This window comes from Notolepis coatsorum, assembly GCF_963971535.1.
Source record: "Notolepis coatsorum genome assembly, chromosome: 1".
Taxonomy (NCBI): domain Eukaryota; kingdom Metazoa; phylum Chordata; class Actinopteri; order Aulopiformes; family Paralepididae; genus Notolepis; species Notolepis coatsorum.
The window spans coordinates 158,752,211-158,771,585 of record NC_140165.1 but is presented as its reverse complement, the minus strand read 5'-3'; the positions used below and the strand labels follow the sequence as shown (position 1 = coordinate 158,771,585).

General features: G+C 41.3%; 1 protein-coding gene across 3 annotated transcripts in view; it reads right to left on the bottom strand.

Annotated features, from left to right (window-relative positions):
• gak (cyclin G associated kinase) overlaps positions 1-19,375 on the bottom strand; it is a 180,278-nt gene that overhangs the window by 120,286 nt on the left and 40,617 nt on the right. For 2 of the 3 annotated variants that reach the window (XM_084329893.1, XM_084329894.1), the window contains exons 2-5: positions 9,163-9,224; positions 4,831-4,890; positions 4,303-4,417; positions 3,189-3,331 (exon numbers count right to left, since the gene is read on the bottom strand). In XM_084329893.1, coding sequence (XP_084186019.1) covers positions 3,189-3,331; positions 4,303-4,417; positions 4,831-4,890; positions 9,163-9,224 — 380 coding nt within the window. Of the gene's footprint in view, positions 1-3,188; positions 3,332-4,302; positions 4,418-4,830; positions 4,891-9,162; positions 9,225-19,375 lie in introns of those variants that run through there. The other variant, XM_084329895.1, reaches the window with a different exon arrangement.

Sequence of the window (19,375 nt, the reverse complement as noted above, 5' to 3'; positions counted from 1 at the left end):
CTCCGTCTCTGGCCTCCTCGTCCGTCTCCGCCTTCGGTCTGTCACGTCTCACCTCTGCCTTCTCATCTCTCCTCCCTCCTCTCCCGGGTTTCGATCTCCTACTCTGGTCCATCTGCATGCTTTCTCCAATCTCTGCTGCAGGCTCCGCGTCTGGCCCTCCTGTCCCCTTCCTTCTCCGTCCTCCGCCATCTGCATCCCCCATCGCCTCATCTCCTCCGCCGCCTCCTGCGCCGTCGCGTACGTCACCGTCCCTTCCTTCCAGTGAATCCTTAGCGAGGTCATGGGTGATTGGAATTTCATTCCGTTTTTCAGAATTCTCTTCAGTCCCGCGTGTTATTGCTACCGCTGTCGAGTAATCTTGATCAAACGACAGTCTTTTCCCCTCGATTTCTATCTTCTTGGTCCACGCGGTTCTGAGTATCAATTCCTTAATCTCAAATCTCAGAAAGTTAATAATCACCGCCCTCGGAGGTCTGTCCGGTTTCGGTCTCGGAGCCAACGCCCTGTGGGCCCTCTGTATCTCCATTTTTTCCAGTCCCGTCTCCTTCAGTTGTTCCTTGATAAGCTTTTCCACATATTGGATCACCGATTCCCCTTCGACTCCTCCTTTCAATCCCCATATTCTGATGTTATTTCTCCGTGACCTCCCCTCCATGTCCGATATCTTTGTCTCCATCTGTTCTTGTTTTTGAATCGCACACGTTAACACCTCGTGTATCTCTGTGTTCCATTCCTCCATTTGCGCCGTTCTAGTCTGTACCTCTGTTACGTTTCTGTCCTGTTCCGCCATCTTCTCATCCACCCTTTTGAGTTCTGTATTAATTTCACCTCTGAAGTCCTCCTGTTCCTTCCTCAATTCCTCCCGTAACTTCCCAATATAATTTCTTATCGTGTCCGAGTTCAGTTTTATGGTCGCCTGCATCGTGTCCGAGTTCAATTTTATGGTCGCCAATATCCCGGCCTGCATGAGCACGGCCCATTCTGGCATTTCCTTGTCCGTCTCAGCCGAGACTCCCCCTTCCTCCGCCTGCTCCTTCTCGGTCTCGCCTCGGGGGTTCTGCTCCATCGAACTCTCCTCTTCCTGCGAGTTGTCCATTTCTCTTTCCTTCATAATTGTTTTCTCCTCCTTCCTTCTCGTTTGCATCTTGATTTTTGATCACTTTGTCACTTTTCGGGTCTTTATTTCTCAGTTTTTCGCTCTTTTGACCAGGAGCCTCACCGCATGCGTGCTACTCTTCCGCTCTCATACCGGAAGCCAATATAATATATATTTTATAAAAAAGAAAAAATGTAAACCAAAAACGATCGGTATCGGTTGATATGGCTCATAGACGATCGGTATCGGTGGCAAAAAACGTGATCGGGGCATCCCTAATTATGTTCCGTTATATCCTGCAAAGAGGGTAGAGTGAAGAGTCTGATGATGTTTAACAGTAGGTTACAATTTAAGCTTAAGATTGAATTTACATTGATTAATCAATCATCAATGAATATATTAAAATAATTTGCTTAAAATTTTACTCTGGCCTCTTATTTAAGTGTATTCGTCAACATAATACCCTATCTACTTGAAATGTACAGAATTTCTTTTATATATATGAGACACAAAAATGCGTTTTTTTGGCTGTTAAGAAATATGCTTGGCGGGTAGATTTTTCCCATCTACCCGCCACTGGCCGGTGAGTCAAAAAGTTAATTTCGTGCCCTGCTTGTATCCCTTGCTGCGTCATATTCACGTGTTTTTAACTTCCATGTTAGCTTGCAGCTCCTTCTCCAGCCAGGCCTCGCTGCGGTCCAACGTCCTGCTAGCTTGTATCACTTGCTGCGTCATATTCCTTGTGTTAGCTTCCATGTTAGCTTGCAGCTCCTTCTCCAGCCAGGCCTCGCTGCGGTCCAACGTCCCGCTAGCTTGTATCACTTGCTGCGTCATATTCCTTGTGTTAGCTTCCATGTTAGCTTGCAGCTCCTTCTCCGGCCAGGCCTCGCTGCGGTCCAACGCCACGTTAGCCCCGAGTCCATCGATGTCGCTCTGGATGTCCTGCGTGCTAGCTTGGATAGCTTGGTTAGCTAGCTCCATAGCCTGTGTGCTAGCCCGTACGTCCTGGGCCATCTGCATTTTAGCTTGGGTGTTAGCCTGCATGCTAGCTTCCCACTGCGTCATGACAGCCTGAATCATCTCCTGAATCATCTCCTGTGCCCTCTTGTACTTCTTCTGGGGTCACTTTTCGCTCGTCTTTTCTCGTGTTCCTCCTTCCTCCTCTCTTATATCCTTGAATTGTCACTTTTTATTTCGCTTTGAGTTGTTTTATTTCCTTTTTCTGATATTCAATGGCCGGGAGCTCTTTCATGTGGCTGTTCACCAGAACATCGCAAACCGGAAGCCATCGATCATGCAATCCTTTTACACAGATCAGGCTGATAACCGTTTTTAGTGTTCAATGCGAATGCCGTTACTGACGATCAAATCATCAGAAACGACCCCCCCCCCCCTTTCATGCATTCATGATGGAACAGAATACATACATTGTAGATTTGATTCTGGAACAATAGCGGGTTCAGGCAAGAAACGCCAGCGTCTACAATGTAATTGACGTGTAGGGCTAACTCAGCATTTCATGAATTACACTAGACCGCTCTAAAACCATACTTATATTCACCACGGTATAACACGGGAACGTATGGATGGAAAATTTATTTCTTTGCATCTTGACCGGAAGAAACCCAGTGTCAAATGACTATAGTATTGTATCCATAGCTATAATATAGAATATAGTTATAGCTCTACAAACAAGGTGACGGACTACATTGGTTTAATTGGTGGCATGAGCATAGCCGTTTCCCGGAAGAGGCGTGGCACAGAATGTGTTAAGAACATATCCCACTCTACCCTGATCTGATTTACCAGTAAAAGAGCCTGTCCTGATCTGGAAACATTCAGTGTAAAGCTGAGGCCTTCTCAGTATAAATGCCAAGGTAATCACTGATTTAAATAATGATATCATTAATTCATCCATTTAATCAATCAACCAATCAATCAATTAAGCAATCAACCAACCAATCAACCAAACAATCAACCAATCAATCATTTTATTTCAATTGATTTATTGTAATCATTCCTTCCTTCATTCATTCAACTGAAACATCCCTTTATCATCCATCCATGCCAGGACATGTTGACATGGACTGACCTTCAGATCTCTATGTATGATTGGAGGCTTCTGTTTGTGCATGTGCTGCACGGCGCGACACGATTGGTAGAAGATTTTGAGCACCGTGTCACATGACATGGGTCCCCTCTGTTCCACACGCTTCACAAAGTCCACCAACTGACCTGGAAACAGACAGTCAATTAATTAATTAATCAATCAAGCAATCCAATCTGTCAGTCAATCAGCTGGTCAGTCAGTCAGTTCATTCAAGATATAAGCTATATTTCATGAACATTTTACAAAATGTCACAAAATATATATTTTTTACTAAATCAAAAATTAGTAAAGTTACAAATACATCCTTGAACAGAAATAACAACTATGTTGAACAGAAATAAAAACTATGTTCAACAGAAATAACAACTATGTTGAATAGACAAAGAAAATGATTATTCAGCTTTTTCTCAAGAAATGTCGTTAGAATCCTTCTGAAAGGAAGTGATGACCGGGTGTGTGAGGGAAGAGAAAAGAAAGGAAATGGTTTCATCATCGACAAGGTTAACAAACTATACTGCTGCCTAGTTTGATGTTTTTATAAATAATTCATAGGAAGGACAAGAGATGAGAGGAGAGACAAGGAGAGAAGAGGAGAGGAGAAGAGAAGAGAAGAGAAGAGAAGAGAAGAGAAGAGAAGAGAAGAGAAGAGAAGAGAAGAGAAGAGAAGAGAAGAGAAGAGAAGAGAAGAGAAGAGAAGAGAAGAGAAGAGAAGAGGAGAGAGGAGAGGAGATGAGAGGAGAGAAGAGGAGAGGGGAGGAGAGAAGAGGAGAGGGGAGGAGAGAAGGAGAAGAGAGGAGAGAAGGAGAAGAGAGGAGTAGAAGAGAAGAGGGGAGAGGAGCGAAGATGAGGAGAGGAGTGAAGAGAAGAGAAGAGAAGAGAAGAGAAGAGAAGAGAAGAGAAGAGAAGAGAAGAGAAGAGAAGAGAAGAGAAGAGAAGAGAAGAGAGAGAAAAGAGCAGAGCAGATGAGAGGAGGGAAGAGGAGAGAAGATGAGGGGAGGGGAGGAGAGAAGAGGAGGAGAAGAGAGGAGAGAAGAGGAGAGAGGAGCGAAGATGAGGAGAGAGGAGAGACGAGGCGAGGCGAGGAGGTATACAATACCTTTACACAGCTCAGTGAGTATAAGGAACTCAGCCTGTCCAGTATCAGATTCCTCCTTACTGATGGAGGCAGCAGAGGAGAACTGGACCACATTGGGATGACCAGACAGTTTTTTCTACGGCACCACGTCAAGGAGCACGCACACACAGCAACATTCTATATACAAGTTATCTACACAAGTTTCTGTTGATCAAATTCCATGACAAAATGTCCAAAGGTCCATGACCTATATTTTTGACAATGTCCATGTTCAATTGATCCATTTTATAGTTGGATGGTTGATTAGAATATCTCAGGCTTTATTTTTGTCAGCTACAACAAGGATTTGGGACTTAAGTGAACAGAAGATTTAGAACATCAGGGAGCGTGTGGAAAATGCTCAATCAGATTTTGAACTGTGGAGTGTCTGAGGTCTGGCCAGTGTGATTAGCACTGCAGTAAGGAAGTGATGAAATAATGCGTTTGTGTTTGTGTCTCCTAATTTAAACCAAAATGTCTCCACAACGTCCCCAGGTCACCAAAGGATACCATGAAGCAGACTTCCTGGATGATGTCCTTGTTCTTCTCCTCCTCATTGGACAGCAGCCTCTGACATAACATAACATAACATAACATAACATAACCACACACACAGCTATGGTTCTGTATGCAGGAGTAGACACGAAGCAACCAAACACACCCTGAGAGAGAGCTAAACCAAATATTAAGACTGAGATTAGATTAGAGTAAGATCAGAAACAGTCCTAGTCCTGGACCATAGCTTGGGAAACAGGATGACAGAACAGAAGTCTGTCTATACATTAATATTCCAATATTATCTGGGGTCTTTGAGCCGACACGTGTAAATGCCACAGTGTTTAGAACAGCAAACCTCGACTATGAGGAACCCCAATATGATATTAGGGATATGTTGTCATTCGCCGGTTATAACACTGTTACTCTCTTACTATTACTCTTACTATTTACTATTGGGTGGTGTGGTCTGTGCGAGTTGTTTGCATGGTCATTCTATTGTTTAGTCATGTACAGTATACTGTACAGGTATATTGGTGAGCAGGATATGAACTATGAAGATGCATTTCACATCTAAGTCAGCCAAAGACTTTAATATACTGTATATTCGCTTGTATCTGAAATATTGGCTGTGGATGTAAAAAAAAATAAAACAGAGTGGAAAAGATAGACCCGTCAGCAGGATATGAAGATGCATTTCACATCTAAATCAGCCAAAGACTTTAATATATATTTGCTTAAATTGCTTGTATCTGAAATATTGGCTGTGGAGTGTATAATACTAATGGTGACAGCAGTACACTGATGGATATCGGTCATCAGCCAGTATCACCTCGTCACCTGTCTTCATGAAGTTTCTGCGTTGTGTTTATCTCTTACTCCGAAGTCGACCTTCGCATACTGGCTGTACAACTGTTTCATCCCCGTTAATGCAATCCGTAATCAGAAGAATTCGACACTAGCAAACGTGGTACCTTTCTTGGAAAAACGTTGTTTATTCCATAAACAAAGCCTCGTACCAGATGTAACCAATTCTTTAATGTCCTTGAACAGTCTTAGTTAATTCTTCTCCACTGTCTCTTATGCTATTAGTCCAATGGTTCTGGGCCTCGTCATAGCCAACAATCATTCCCTGTTAGCCGAAGCTAGCGATGATGTGTCACTTCCCCTCCCCCACCCAGCGAGGGTGAGGAGGGATCAAAGTCTCTGATCAATGCGTCTGCTCGCCTGTGCGTCGGTCTCAATCTGGCTAGTCTCCTGAAGACCCGACAGCTTACCGTCTTCAAGTCTCGCGATGTCGACCTCTCTCATGACTGTTACTATGGCAACGGCACTTTTGACCCAAATCACTATAGCAACGGCGATGCCGATATTACTAAACGATGTGACCACACCACCATGTGACAGCCCAGCGCCGGTTGCATACAATGACCTTGGCTCGCTTGAGAGCTCAGCTGATGACAGCCCCTCACCCGCAGCCTCACTGGAGCCAGACATAGTGACTGATACTGTCCTCTTACAACTAATATCTAATAGCAGATGCTGTCACCCACCGATATATACACATTGAAAAACATAGATTCCTTCAACACCAAGGAGTGTATAATACTAATGGTGACAGCAGTACACCCAGGAGTGTATAATACTAATGGTGACAGCAGTACACCCAGGAGTGTATAATCCTAAAGGTGACAGCAGTACACCAAGGAGTGTATAATCCTAAAGGTGACCGCAGTACACCCAGGAGTGTATAATCCTAAAGGTGACCGCAGTACACCCAGGGGTGTATAATCCTAAAGGTGACAGCAGTACACCCAGGAGTGTATAATCCTAAAGGTGACCGCAGTACACCCAGGAGTGTATAATCCTAAAGGTGACCGCAGTACACCCAGGGGTGTATAATCCTAAAGGTGACAGCAGTACACCCAGGGGTGTATAATCCTAAAGGTGACAGCAGTACACCCAGGAGTGTATAATACTAATGGTGACAGCAGTACACCCAGGAGTGTATAATCCTAAAGGTGACAGCAGTACACCCAGGAGTGTATAATCCTAAAGGTGACAGCAGTACACCCAGGAGTGTATAATCCTAAAGGTGACAGCAGTACACCCAGGAGTGTATAATCCTAAAGGTGACCGCAGTACACCCAGGAGTGTATAATCCTAAAGGTGACAGCAGTACACCAAGGACTCAAGGAGTGTATAATCCTAAAGGTGACAGCAGTACACCCAGGGGTGTATAATCCTAAAGGTGACAGCAGTACACCCAGGAGTGTATAATCCTAAAGGTGACAGCAGTACACCCAGGAGTGTATAATCCTAAAGGTGACAGCAGTACACCAAGGACTCAAGGAGTGTATAATCCTAAAGGTGACAGCAGTACACCCAGGAGTGTATAATCCTAAAGGTGACAGCAGTACACCCAGGAGTGTATAATCCTAAAGGTGACAGCAGTACACCAAGGACTCAAGGAGTGTATAATCCTAAAGGTGACAGCAGTACACCCAGGGGTGTATAATCCTAAAGGTGACAGCAGTACACCCAGGGGTGTATAATCCTAAAGGTGACAGCAGTACACCCAGGGGTGTATAATCCTAAAGGTGACAGCAGTACACCCAGGGGTGTATACGTTAACAAGGTGACAGCAGTACACCCAGGAGTGTATACGTTAACAAGGTCAGGTGACAGCAGTACACCCGGCAGGAGTGTATACTTTAACACGGTGAGGGTAGGGCTGGGTGATTAATCGTTGGTGATACATTTTTGTTGTCACCTTTTATTTTACAAAAAGTGATGTTTGGTGAAAGTTAGATTTGCACTTTATTAACCCTTTGGGTGATGTTAACGTAGAACTACGTTTCTGTCGCCCGACGGTTGAGTGCCAGAAACGTAGATCTACGTTTTTTCTCACTGTATTTATTTTATTCGCTATTGCCGGAGTGCAGGAGGGGGGGGGGGGGGAGCACCACGCTCCAGGGCCCATTTCATGGGTGCACGAGACATATTGAAATTCTTTATTTGGAATTACCCCTTGAGATAAACCATCTCGTTTTCAAGGGGGTCCACAGCTTACAGAATACATAAATTATTATGTATTAAACATAACAAAACAAAAGAAGCAAACAAAAACCAAACACAAAACAAGATACAATTAATAATAAACAGGTTCAAACAACATCAAACAAGAGGAACATAAGACAACCAAACAACAAAACACAGAGCACATATTCAAGTGATTGCTTCAAAGATCTGTTATACTATTATTGGTGGAAACATGAACAAGTAATCTCAAGGTGAGAGGACAGCACAGTTTTAAACAGTTGTGAGGATGTTATAGCTCGAATATGAACTGGGAGATTATTCCAGTCAGATGGACCTTTGAACATTAATGCTTTTTTGCCAACTGAGGTAGTAACATTTGTTGGAACTTTAAAAAATAGCTGTGCAGTGTCTCAGTTGATGTATAGAGGTGAAAGGGTCCATATAATGTTTGAGATATTGCGGATAATTGAAGTGAATACATTTAAAAATGAACTGTAACCAGTGCTGCTGTCGTCTTACTGTGGGAGCTGGCAAATTAAGATTTTCATACATGGTGCAGTGGCGTGTCAAATATGGGCAGCCAAGAGCAAATCTGCATAGACGGTTGAATAGTGTGTTTAGTGGAAGAAGGTTGGTTTTAGATGCAGTTTGGTAAACTACGTCAGCGTAATCCATGATGGGTACAATTAGTTGCTGAACCAGTTTCTTTCTGACAGGGAGTGTGAAACATTTTCTGTTGCGGTAGAGAACACCAGCACTAAAGTTGACTTTTCTAACAATATTATCAATGTGATATTTATATGAGTTCTGAATCAAGCCATAGACCAAGGTATTTAATGCATTTAACATAATAATGATAATCTAGCATTGATTTCAGGAAGATTCGATAATCAGGCGAAAAATGACAACGTGATAAGTGGATTCCACTAAAACGCTATTTTCGCGTCTTTTTCCTGAAATTACTAGGAAAACTAGGTTTAGCTCTACAAACAAGGTGAGCGTTTACATGGGGTTAATGGACGGCAAGGCCAGATGCACTTCCCGGAAGGGGCGTGGATATATATATTTTTATTTTTTGTGAAGATTGGTGAAAGTTAGGTTTGCACTTCAATCCCAATAGGGAAATTCATCTTGGTTTGATCATTTTTGTGTCAAATAAAAACAAAGCTTATTTGAATGATAGTTTTTAAGAGAAAGAAATCGATTAAAATCGTAAATCGGATGTGGTGTGAAAAAATCTGAGATTTTATTTTAGGCCATATCGCCCAGCCCTAGGTGAGGGTGGTGAGATGTTATGCTGCTTACCTTCAGGGCATAGTCTTTACCACTGCCAATGTCCTGGGCCTCATACACAAAGGCAAAACCACCTGAGGAATCAGAGAGGGAGGCAGAAAGAGAGAGAGAAGGAAGAAGAGAAAGGGAGAGAGCAAGAGAGAGATTTTTTCAGTACCGTTTATTGATCATAACTAGGGATGGGAATCGAAAACCGGTTCCCGTTGGGAACCGGTTCCTAATTGGCCGATGCCTGGAACCGTGTGGCTCCTGTGACTTTCGATTCCCTTAACGCTGCCAGGTTTTTCCTACAGTTGCGCGCGTTAGCATGTAGCCATGGCAGACTCTATTTGATTCCTTAAGGGCTCGAAATTGCCTGGCTTTTGGTCATATGCTCCCGAAATGCTCCCGCTGTTTGGCTACTTCTATGTGCAGTGAAAACTACTTGAATGCTTTCATTGATTTAGTTTAGGGTGAGCTAAAATTAGCCGCGGAGCTATCGCTAGCTAACGTGAGCTAACGCTATTTAATCAAGCTCACAAAGAGAGATAAACAGCTGACAGCGGATAGTACAGGTACAAATACAATAAAACAGCGGGTGGGGACTGTTCTGTAAACATTGTACTCTTTAGTTCACATATAATAAGAGCCGGATTGTTTATTTACTAAGTCCGTCAGACAGGAAGTACCATGGTGCAACATACAAATGTGTCCGTGTAGCAACACAAGCCAATACCTACAGGACAGGGGCCCGGGGAGGGAGCTCTGTGTGTGTGTGTGTGTGTGTGTGTGTGTGTGTGTGTGTGTGTGTGAGACAGAAGTCAGAGGAATAACGACTGTTATTCAATAGATTAAATTAGTTTAAGAATAAAAAAATAAATACATTTTAAGAGAATCTCAAATACATTATTTTATTTAAGTGTAGGCTATAGTTAATGTTTTATTTTTTACAGTTTTTGTATTTTTCTGACATGGTAAATGGCTGCTTTTTTATATAGCGCTTTTATCCAAAGCGCTTTACAATTTGTTCCTTACATTTTACCCAATCACTCACACATTCACACAACGACGGCGCAGGCAACCATGCAAGGTGCCAACCTGCTCATCGGGAGCAGTTAGGGGTTAAGTGTCTTGCTCAAGGACACATCGACACGCTGCCCGGGAGGAGCGGGAATCGAACCGGGAACCTCCGGATTGCCAGACGACCGCTCTACCTCCCGAGCCACTGTCGCCCCTGACATGGGGGCTCAACAATAAATGACAATCAGAAATGTCAAGTTGCATGTTGTTATTCTAACCAGCTTAGTTCTGTTGCATTTCCAATTTATTTATTTAAATTATAAATTGATCAGGTATCGATAAGAGAATCGATAAAGAATCGAATCGATAAGCAGAATCGATAATGGAATCGTATCGATAAAATCCTATCAATTCCCATCCCTGATCATAACAGGGGCAGCGGTGGCCTAAAGGTGGCGGTTTGTGATGGGAAGGTCACCGGTTCAATCCCCCGGACCAGCAGGAAAAATCTAGGCGGGGAAGTGAATGAATAACTCGGTCATGTCCCTCAGTACCAACCGCTGAAGTGACCTTGAGCAAGGCATTTAATCCCCAACTGCTCCAGTGGAGTTGCTCAGTGGCCAACGTTGTCAGACTGTGGTTGTACTAGGCAGCTCATAGTGGTCAACTAGGGCCGTCTTAAATACTTCGAAGCTTCGTTCGATGGGCACGGGATTCGAACGGAAAAATCAAATTCGAATATATTTAAAAAAAAGAATCTGTGCAAAATCGTGCGCCTCCAATGCAACGAACGTCATACGCCTCATTAACTCTGCCTCTCTTTGTTAACTACAACAAGCAATGACGTTTGTTATTTAAGATGAGGTCGGACTCGGCATTGACAGATTTGTGTTCATTGTGCTGCTTTTATAAAGCCTCAAATGACGGCTTACAATATTTCATAAAAGCAAAGTGTTTTGTTTGTCTAAGATTTAAAAAGGTTTACAGCACTGACAATTCTCTATAGTATTTTTCAGTGTCCCGACCCATATAAAAACATGTCTTAATAAAAAATTAAGTCAAATTCTGCCTTTGTCTCCATTAACTACATATAAATGTTTATATATTTGATTGCTTTATAGACGAAGGTTGCAACATAATTATGTAATGTAATGTTGTTGGCTGTGTAACGGAGAGCAGCCGCCCAGGCAGTGCAGCTCCTGACTCATTAATTTAATTAATTAATCCAATCCACTTCATTTATAGAGCACATTTAAAAACAACAAAGTTGACCAAAGTGCTGTACAAGTCCCACAACATAAGATAATAAATAAAATAATTAGGAATATTTTTTCTTCTTTCTTTCCCTCAAAGCTTCAAATTCTAATCGAATCTTGGGCCCAGAAGTGCATGACAGTACGGTTAGTTAGGGTTAGATTTTTTTTTTTTTTTTATAATTTTTTTTTTTTTTTTTTCAGATAATGGTTGAAGAAGTGCGTCTTTAGTCGACGGCGAAAGATTGGACGTGATTCGGCTGTCCTAACTGGGGTGGGTAGTTCATTCCACCATTGTGGGGCAAGGACTGAGAATAGGCGACTTCTCTTTGATGACCCTCCCGGAGCTTGGATAGGAGTAGGTCTGAGGCGGCCAGAAGATGCAGAGCGTAGGGGTCTTGAGGGTGTGTAGTTAGACCATTGACCGGAGGTAGTCGGGAGCGGTTCCCTTTGCCGCACGGTATGCTAGGTCGAGGGCCTTGAAGCGGATTCGTGCAGCAATGGGGAGCCAGTGCAGGTCCCTAAGAAGTGGGGTGACATGGGCCGACTTCGGTAGGTTTGAGATCAGGCGGGCCGCTGCGTTCTGAATGAGTTGAAGAGGCTTAGTGGCAGTGGCCGGGAGGCCAGCGAGCAGTGCATTGCAGTAGGGCTGACCTTCGAAGCTTTTTTTGGCAATCGAAGCTTCGGGGCCGAGCTTCGATTTTAATTCGAAGCTTCAAAAAAAAAAAAAAAATGTATCTTATGTTGTGGGACTTGTACAGCACTTTCATAGACTGTTGTTTTTAAATGTGCTCTATAAATAAAGTGGGTTGGATTAATTAATTAAGTAGCCCCTTTCGTGACTGAGCCAACAAGGTTTCACTCGGCTGTGTGATTTAATTCAAGGTGGATCGCTGTTGTCGTTTGAACTTCAGATTTCATGGGAACTACCAATCCCCCAAATCAAGAATGTTTAAGATGAATGAAGTAAGATTTTGATTATTTGAAATATGGCCTGTGTAGACTAAACTATGCACAGAATTATGTCAGTCTACAAGGTCCGGATTCTACATGGTCCGGCAATGTAGACCTTGTAGACTCCACTACAGACCAATTATCAGTGAATGTTCATGCATTTTTAAGAAGGGCAACTTCCACAAAAAAACAAAGAACTCACCAAAACATCTCAGTAGTAGGGGTGGGACGATACATCGATCCAGATCGATACATCGATGTAATTATCAACAATCGAATCGGATCGATGCGATGTAATAAGATCGATTCATATCGATACTCTTATTTTGAAAATCCTGTGGCGAGTCTCGTATCCGCCCAAGAACAACAGCAGTAGCTCCGTGTGTGTAGACGTTACAGCATAGCATTCTCCCTTTCTGTGTGTGTGTGTGCGCGCGTCTTTGGAAAGACCAGATGAGGTCAGAGGAGTTTGATGTTTAAATGTTATTTAAACATAAACAATATAATACATAATAAATGTAGGCCTATACATGATCATGCAACATCAACAAATTGTTGTAGGAACGGTTTGGGAGAGGGAGGTTGTGAGTTTTGAGTTCCAAAAAATGTAGCTTAAAGTTTAAAGCTCAATATATAAAAACGTGGCACTTTACAGTGAACAGGAGGTCTATTTGTATTAAAAACAATAGATTGATTTTCCTTTAAATGTCTGGAAGAGCTCAAAAATACAAATGTCAAATGATATTTTCATTACCTTTTTTTAGTTGATCTAAATGTTACTGATTGTGTTAAATGGGCATATGATATCATCTCATATCGATCGCAGGCACCTGAATCTAATCGTATCGTATTGTATCGTGAGAGACTTTGTGATATCGGCAAATATCGTATCGTTGTCCAAAGAATCGATATCGTATCGTATCATGATGAAACTGGTGATTCCCACCCCTACTCAGTAGCACCTTATCTAAATTTTATTTCCTATTTTGTTTATTCATCCCAGTATCTTTCTTTCTTATGTGTGGAATTCTACAAGGCATGTAGGTGTATATGTATTTGAGGATGATATCCTTCAAACAGGCAATAGTGATGATATAATTTGGGCAGTGCTGAGCTGGGTTACTTTCCTCCAGTGTATTTGTCCCCCGGCCCCACCCAATGGCCCATGCGCGCGCGCGCACACACACGCACGCACGCGCGCGCACACACGCACGCACACACACACACACACACACACTTACATTTAGTCATTTAGCTGACGCTTTTATCCAAAGCGACTTACAAGTTCTGTACGACAAGACAGCAAGAAGGGTACAACTCTATCAGCTGAGTAACAATGTTTATCAAAGTGTTGCGTGTTACAGTGTAGGTTAGTTTATTAGGAAAAGTGCATGACAGTAAGGTTAGTCACGGTTAGATTTTTATTTTAATTTTTTTAATCATTTCAGATAATGGTTGAAGAAGTGAGTCTTTAGTCGACGGCGAAAGATTGGGCGGGATTCGGCTGTCCTAACTGGGATGGGTAGTTCTCACACACACACACACACACACACACACAAATCGAAGTAAAAAAAAAAATTAAAAAAAAAATTGAAAAAAAATTTATCCTTTTTTTTTTTTACTTCGATTTTTTTTTAAGGTTCGAAGCTTGTGCCATCGAACGAAGCTTCGAAGCTTCGAAGTATTTAAGACAGCCCTACATTGCAGTAGTCGAGGCGGGAGATGACTGTTGATTGGACGAGGAGTTGGGTGGCTTCTTTTGTCAGGAAGGGGCGGATCCTTCTGACGTTGCTCAGGAGGAATCGGCAGGTTCTGGTCGTCGCTGCGATGTGAGCAGAGAAGTTCAACTGGTCGTCGAGGACAACACCAAGGTTCTTGGCATTCTCGACTGTGATTGAAAGGTCGGTTAGGGGGGAGGATTTGGCCGGCAGGTGGAGCAATTCTGTTTTGCTTAGGTTCAGTTTGAGGTGGTTGGTCGTCATCCAGGCGGAGATGTCGGACAAACAGGCCGAGATCCGCTCAGACGTGGATATCCGAGGGAGGGAAGGAGAGGAAGAGTTGAGTATCGTCAGCATAACAATGGTAGGAGAAGCCATGAGACGTGATAATGTTACCCAGTGATTTAGTGTAGAGGGAGAAGAGAAGGGGTCCTAAAACCGAGCCCTGGGGATACCCACTGCTGTTAAAAATAGTTCAATACTTCATTTTATTAGTATCAATACTTTTAGAATAGCCTGATGCTGTATTTTCTATGAGTTGAGTGGATGCATGACCGGAGCACTAGCTAGTAGTGGGCATGTCAACAGTGTCAGCTGAACACAGACCAAGGCATAGGAATATTCACAGATATCGGTGAATGTCTTATTTCAAAATACAGCGTTTCTGAATGGACGTTTGGATTAAATCAAGTTATATGCAGTGATGAACAGTCTTTCCCAGCGGAACACAAGTTAATTAGCGTTACACAGGTCGCGCTATGCATGCTTAGCTTGCTAAAGATACCAGGAGCCGTCTACCAACAAAGATGTTGTTTCAACAAATGGATTCACAAAATGGATTAGCATCCAAACATTATTGAAGACTCCTGTGACCAGTAAGTAGGTACTACGTACGTCTAACTTTTACTAACCATTTTTCACAGCAGCAATTTTGCGCAAATTGTCTAACGTTATATGCGTAAATGTGCGCTATGTGCGTAAAGTCACACATCAACGTTAGTAGACTATAATAATCTATTATGTTCCGGGGTGGGAATCACCAGACCTCACGATATGATATTATCACAATACTTAAGTCACGATACGATAGTATTGCGATTCACAATATATTGCGATATGCTGAGTATTTCTATATTAATGATCACGATATATTGCACTTTATTACCTTTTTTCAACTGCAAAGTAAAACTTTGTCAACATGTTTCATCTAATAAAATAAAGTTTTCAGTCTGTTCATCTCACTTCAATAATTTTTATTGCAGGAAATGGGATTTTCTCAAGCAGACAGATGTCAACACTGTATTCTGTGTTGCATGTACCTGACAAACTGAACTGTGTGTATTACAGTCATATTCCAACTTAACTGAATGCACATGTTGTGTACAGGTATTGAAATGAACAATGCAACTTTCTTATACAAAAAAAGAAGTTATGCAGCCCCAGAGCCCTTCAGCAACTGGGGGGTTTGAAATTGAATTACTGTTAAATTGAAATTATATAAAACATATATATATTTTCTAACTAAACTGCTAACATGGACCCAAACAGTGCAGACTGAGTTAATTATTTCAAATAGTAACTGACTTTTTTGATTGACAATAGATATTAAAGGGGACATGTCTTGCTATTCCTTTCACTATTTGGGCAACTTTACACAATTCCTGTGAGTCTATGGAACACATCTGTAAAGTTTATTTTATTATTATTTTTTAATTACAGGGTACTTGAGAGGTGCAACGCAGACAGAGAGCTCTGCTCTGCTTTCATCAAGCATGCATAGTGTAACATAAAGTTACACTGCTATCTTAACGTTAGCAAGCTAAGCATCTGCATAGCGCGACCTGTGTAACGTTAAGTAACTTGTGTTCGGCGGGGAAAGACCGTTCCATTTGTAACACAACTTCAAAGAACAACATCCAAATCCGATCCCGATGCGCATTTCCTTCATTCCACAGCGCTGAGCGCGCAACGTATTTCATTGATAGATCTGGCCAGAGCCTATACTCACAAACGTTCCAGTGCTGTCTTCCTGATGATTTTAATCCAAACGTCCATTCAAAACTTGTATTATGAAATAAATCTGGGATGTCTGACTATTTCCCTATGCATTGGTGCGAGTTCAGCTGACAGTCCATTAGGGCTGTCTTAAATGCTTCGAAGCTTCGAACGTTCGATTCGATGGCACAAGCTTCGAACATTAAAAAAAAAATCGAAGTTTAGTGTGTGTGTGTGTGTGTGTGTGTGTGTGTGTGTGTGTGTGTGTGTGTGTGTGTGTGTGTGTGTGTGTGTGTGTGTGTGTGTGAACTACCCATCCCAGTTAGGACAGCCGAATCCCGTCCAATCTTTCGCCGTCGACTAAAGACTCACTTCTTCAACCATTATCTGAAATGATAAAAAAAAAGAAAAAAAAATCTAACCGTGACTAACCTTACTGTCATGCACTTGTCCTAATAAACTAACCTACACTGTAACACGCAACACTTTGATGAACATTGTTACTCAGCTGATAGAGTTGTACCCTTCTTGCTGTCTTGTCGTACAGAACTTGTAAGTCGCTTTGGATAAAAGCGTCAGCTAAATGACTAAATGTAAGTGTGTGTGTGTGTGTGTGTGTAGGTGTGTGTGTGTGCGCGCACCTTGTAGAATTCCACACATAAGAAAGAAAGATACTGGGATGAATAAACAAAATAGGAAATAAAATGTAGAAATGCATGCAATACATAAATAAATATGAATCTCCATATATGAAATATAACATTTAGATAAGGTGCTACTGAGATGTTTTGGTGAGTTCTTTGTTTTTTTGTGGAAGTTGCCCTTCTTAAAAATGCATGAACATTCACTGATAATTGGTCTGTAGTGGAGTCTACAAGGTCTACATTGCCGGACCATGTAGAATCCGGACCTTGTAGACTGACATAATTATGTGCATAGTTTAGTCTACACAGGCCATATTTCAAATAATCAAAATCTTACTTCATTCATCTTAAACACTCTTGATTTGGGGGATTGGTAGTTCCCATGAAATCTGAAGTTGTTCAAACGACAACAGCGATCCACCTTGAATTAAATCACACAGCCGAGTGAAACCTTGTTGGATGCGTCAGTCACGAAAGGGGCTACTTAATTAATTAATCCAACCCACTTTATTTATAGAGCACATTTAAAAACAACAACGTTTACGAAAGTGCTGTACAAGTCCCACAACATAAGATAAAAAAGAAAAAATTAAAAAAAATTAAAAAAAAATCTTTTTTATTTTTTATTTTTTTTCTTCCGAAGCTTCGAATTAAAATCGAAGCTCGGCCCCGAAGCTTCGATTGCCAAAAAAAGCTTCGAAGGTCAGCCCTACAGTCCATAGAGTCCATAAGTTCACTGAGAAGCTCTGTTCTTTTGTTGTGTTTGAGGTGGATGTTGTTGCGTGTGGGGTTTTTCATGTATCAATTTTAGAGCCATATGAAATCCGTTTTATTTTTTTCCAAATTCCATTTTATTTTTTTCCAAATTCCGTTTTAATATTTCAGAATTCTGTATTTTTCTTTGTATGCTCATTTTACCATCAGAAATAGTGTCTAATAAGTGGGAATGAATAAATGTCCACAATTTAATAAGATAGAACAGTCCATTTAATAGGGCTGTCTTAAATACTTCGAAGCTTCGTTCGTGGGTATGGGATTCGAATATGAAAATAAAATTCGATTAAAAAAAAATAAAATAAAAAAAAAAGTATATATTTTTGCAAAATCAACTCTGCATCTCTTTGTTAATTACAACAAGCAATGCTGTTTGTTATTTAAGATGAGGTCGGACTCGGCACTGACAGATTTGTGTTCATTGTGCTGCTTTTATAAAACCTCAAATGACGGCTTACAATATTTCATGAAAGCAAAGTGTTTTGTTTGTCTAAGATTTAAAAAGGTTTAAACTTTACAGCACTGACAAAGTTGAACAAAGGCTGTACAAGTCCCACAACATAAAAAAAAAATAAAAAAAATAAATAAAAAAGAAATTATATAGTTGATTCCATTTTTATTGCTCAATTCCGCGATTCCGTCCGCAATTCCGTGATCGCGGATTCCATATGGCTCTAATCAATTTGAAACAAGCCTCTTGACTGTTGGAATTAGGGATGTTAAAAATAAAATAGCTAATAATATTATTCAATATTAGACATTCATTGATCCAGAGGCAACCGGCTATTAGTCTGCTATTTGTAGATATATCAAGACAACAACACAACTTGCCCTCAGGGACAATCATATTTAATCTATTTAGATAGAGTATGTATGTATTATTTACAGATAATTGAAGGTACCTCAAAACATGAAACCAAGCCATGTCACACATCGTGTGTGTGTGTGTGTGTTACTTGAACAATTGGCACTGTGCTCATACATTTCTTTGTGTGCTCCTAAATTTGTATTTAGATTTTATTTATTAACATTTTATTTAGGAGCACATGTGCTCCTTGGGAAAAAGGTTAGTGTAGAGCCCTATATATGGAGACATTAACATTACGTTATCAAACATAGGGACGAAGACTGTAAAAAAAAGTCTCAACAATGTTTTATAATCTTTATGTTAATTTTCATTATAAAAATGTTGTGCCCCCGAAAAAAGAAAAAAAAAACCCGAAAATCAATTAAGGGGGGGCAAAAAAAGCCCTTGATTTTTTTTTTTTTTCTAACCCTGACCCACAGTCTGCACTAGCAGACAGAGATATAGAGATTGAGGGGGATACTAATTAATTTCGCCGCGGGGGGCATAATCCCACAGGACAATGCATTGGTAACTTGTTTCAAATTACAATATATACCCCTGTGAATATTATTGCACGGATCGGAATACGGGCGCATGCGCAACGATATTTTTACAGTGATATGCGAGTGGAGAAGCTCCAGCGGTGACTACAACCAGTGTCTTACTCACGTCAGCAAAACAATCAAATCAGAAAGGCTTAGTTGAGTGAGGGAGGATCTCGTGAACTCGAGACTAGACTGATGAGCCAAAATGAGAATTAGAGACACAGACCCCATTGATACAAACCCCCATTGCTAGAAAACAATGATAAACACTGGAAAAGGCGATTTATAAGACAGGGGACCTTTAAGTATTGTTGGGTATAATGTTATTACAATAAGCTTAATAAACACAGATAATATTTGACAGGAACATGTGCCCATTCAGCCCCCAGAAGTGCTGCTTGCAGCGTTTGTGGATACTTGCAGCATTCTTGAGAACCGCTCATCCGATCGACTTCACACTCTACACTGCACTCGGCACGTAAACTATAAAATAGCG